The following is a 2,442-nucleotide window of genomic DNA, read 5'->3' on the forward strand; positions in this document are numbered from 1 at the left end:
ATCATTGCAGAGTTACTTAGATCATTTCACATTAATAATGTAAATTGGGTGCGTAAGAGAAAACCTAAAGGATGAGCCTGGGAAGGGAGGGCAGCAGGGGAAGGAGGGAGATGGAGAGGTGGAAGGATTGCATTAAAAGGCCTCTGGAGTGTATACCTCTGCATCTTTTAAAGATCATATACGTGAAGTGAGTATCACCAAAATAAAATAAAGGAAGGAGGGGGGGGTGGAAATAAAAATCAGATGCTGCCTTTTTTTTCCTGTTTTGTTTTAAAGGGATGGGGGGAAATAAAATTAAAAAAAAAAAAAAAAATTCACACGTCTCAAACAACCAAGGACTTTACAAGGCCACAATGAAATTTGCGGATATGTCTGTACAAATCCCCCGACTGCGTGAACCGTCTCTCGCACCACTTGCACCCGTGGGGTTTCTCCCTGGTGTGTACCACCGCGTGGCGGCTGAGGTTGTGGGAATACTGGAAGCTCTTGCCGCACTGGCCGCAGGTGTAGGGCTTCTCCCCCGAGTGAGTCCTCTCATGCCTCTTTAACGTGTACATGCAAGAAAAAGTCTTTCCGCAGAGGGTACAAGTGGGGACCGACCCGTCGGGGGACAGGCGGGTCCGGGAGCCGTCCCTGTCGCGGAAGTGAGAGCTGAGGTGCAGCTGAAGGATGTGGGGGCTGGGGAACACCTTGCTGCAGAGGGGGCAAATGCAGATATGCCCAGGAGGCACCAGGACGCCTGAGGAGGAGATGTCCGATGAATCCATGTCGTCCTCGCTCTCATCTCGCTCGTGATCTATATCCTCCTCTCGGGCATGAGAGCTGCCATTCCCCGCGAACATGTGTCCTAACCCTGTCACTAGGCTTTTGGCTGAATTCCCAAAATGCTGACTCTCCGGACTCCTGGCTTCGCCATCCTCCTGATCTGACAGCAAGTCTTGTTCATCTTTAACAAGTGGCTCGGTACCCTGCTGCTGGCTGTCGGAAGCCAGCTGTCCAAAGACATAGGAGGGGTGTAAGGAATCTCTCCCCGGCACGGGCTTGAAAGACAAATCCAGCGCGCAGTCCACATCACTCGAAGCCAGGGGATGGTTAACAGACCTTTGGGACAAAGGTCCTGTGGAACTATTGACATTAGCCTTTGTTTTTCCAGCTGCTGCGGCGCTGGGTTCTGCCTCTGTCGGCACAGAGCTGACACTTAGATGATCAGAGGACCAGGCGGGGTGACTGCTGACCTTTTCTTTGCCCGCTGCTCTCTCGTATTCTGCAACGCTGAATTTTTGTTTGTTTCCTGGGTCAAACTCGTGGACCAGGGGCACTCCAGCGTCTAGAAAATGCTCCGCTTTCTCCAAACTCGCCGCCTCATCATTAATCTTCTCTTCCGAACATAATTCTTTATCTTTCAACTTGCCCTTGCAGACTTTCACAATGTCATACATGTGAAGGTAGCTAGCCGCAGCCAGTACATCTTCAACTGGGAGACTGTTGAATTCCAGCTTTCCCTCGTACATGAATTCGAGCAGCAGGCTGAAGGCAGGGGCTGTGACAATGTCACTGTTCAGATGCACAATATCCCTTTTGTCTAACTGGTCCCTGTAGAAAAGATGGAAGTACATACTGCAAGAGGCAAGAACGGCTCTGTGAGCTCTGAATTGAGCTTCTCCAACTAAAACAGTACAGTCACACAGGAAGCCCTGGTGACGCTGCTGACTCAGACACTGCAGCAACTGGCGGCTATGGTCTGGAAACTCCATTCTTCCTTCATAACCTGTTCAAAACAGGAAAAACTTGAATGCTACTGTAAACTAAAGCCTCCTAGCAGCTGTAACAAACAGATCAGCTTTTTGGTAACCCAAGCCAAAGAAAAAGCCTTGGAGATAACGTTTACTGTTAATTGTCTGTAATAGTTTTATTAAGGGGGAGGGGGGGAAGAATAAAAAAAAAAAACAAAACAACCACAACACAACATGCTTCTCATCCTTTCACACCTGCTCCAAACAGGAAAAACTTGATTGGAAGTAAACAAAAGCTAGTAAAGCAGCAGCCCCTCCAACCTTTGTTTCTCCCACTAAGCACTTTAATAAAATTAAGAGGAGGAAAGCACATACATTAAAAAAAAAAAAAAAAAAAAGGCAAAAACTCCCAGGCTGTCTCCCCAGCGACACTAACTCGGGGCATCTTTTAATAACGCGTATTACCCGCGTCACACACAGATACACACGCACATTTAAACTTTATCCTCAGTCGTTATGGACCGAATCACAACACAACCTCGGCGGCTGGCGCCGGGAAAGCGGCGGTTTGCAGGGACGGAGCGGAACGGAGCGGAGCGGGGTGGGGAGGGGAGCGGCCCCGGCCCCCGCATGCGGAAAGGGGCGGGGGGGTGGGAGGTAAAGGGAAAAAGTTTCCCTTGAAGTCATTAAAGGCCGAGGAAGAAAATTA

At 49.3% G+C, this 2,442-nt stretch overlaps 1 protein-coding gene across 1 annotated transcript; it reads right to left on the reverse strand.

Moving 5' to 3' along the window:
• Window positions 1-323: 323 nt before the first annotated feature.
• On the reverse strand, window positions 324-1,764 carry LOC104517670 (zinc finger and BTB domain-containing protein 18.2). Its single transcript, XM_010163095.1, has one exon. It carries the CDS (start codon window positions 1,752-1,754, stop codon window positions 324-326), a length of 1,431 nt encoding a protein of 476 aa, XP_010161397.1. The 5' UTR covers window positions 1,755-1,764.
• Window positions 1,765-2,442: the final 678 nt, after the last annotated feature.

This window comes from Antrostomus carolinensis, unplaced genomic scaffold, assembly GCF_000700745.2.
Source record: "Antrostomus carolinensis isolate BGI_N321 unplaced genomic scaffold, ASM70074v2 scaffold15562, whole genome shotgun sequence".
In the NCBI taxonomy this organism is placed as follows: domain Eukaryota; kingdom Metazoa; phylum Chordata; class Aves; order Caprimulgiformes; family Caprimulgidae; genus Antrostomus; species Antrostomus carolinensis.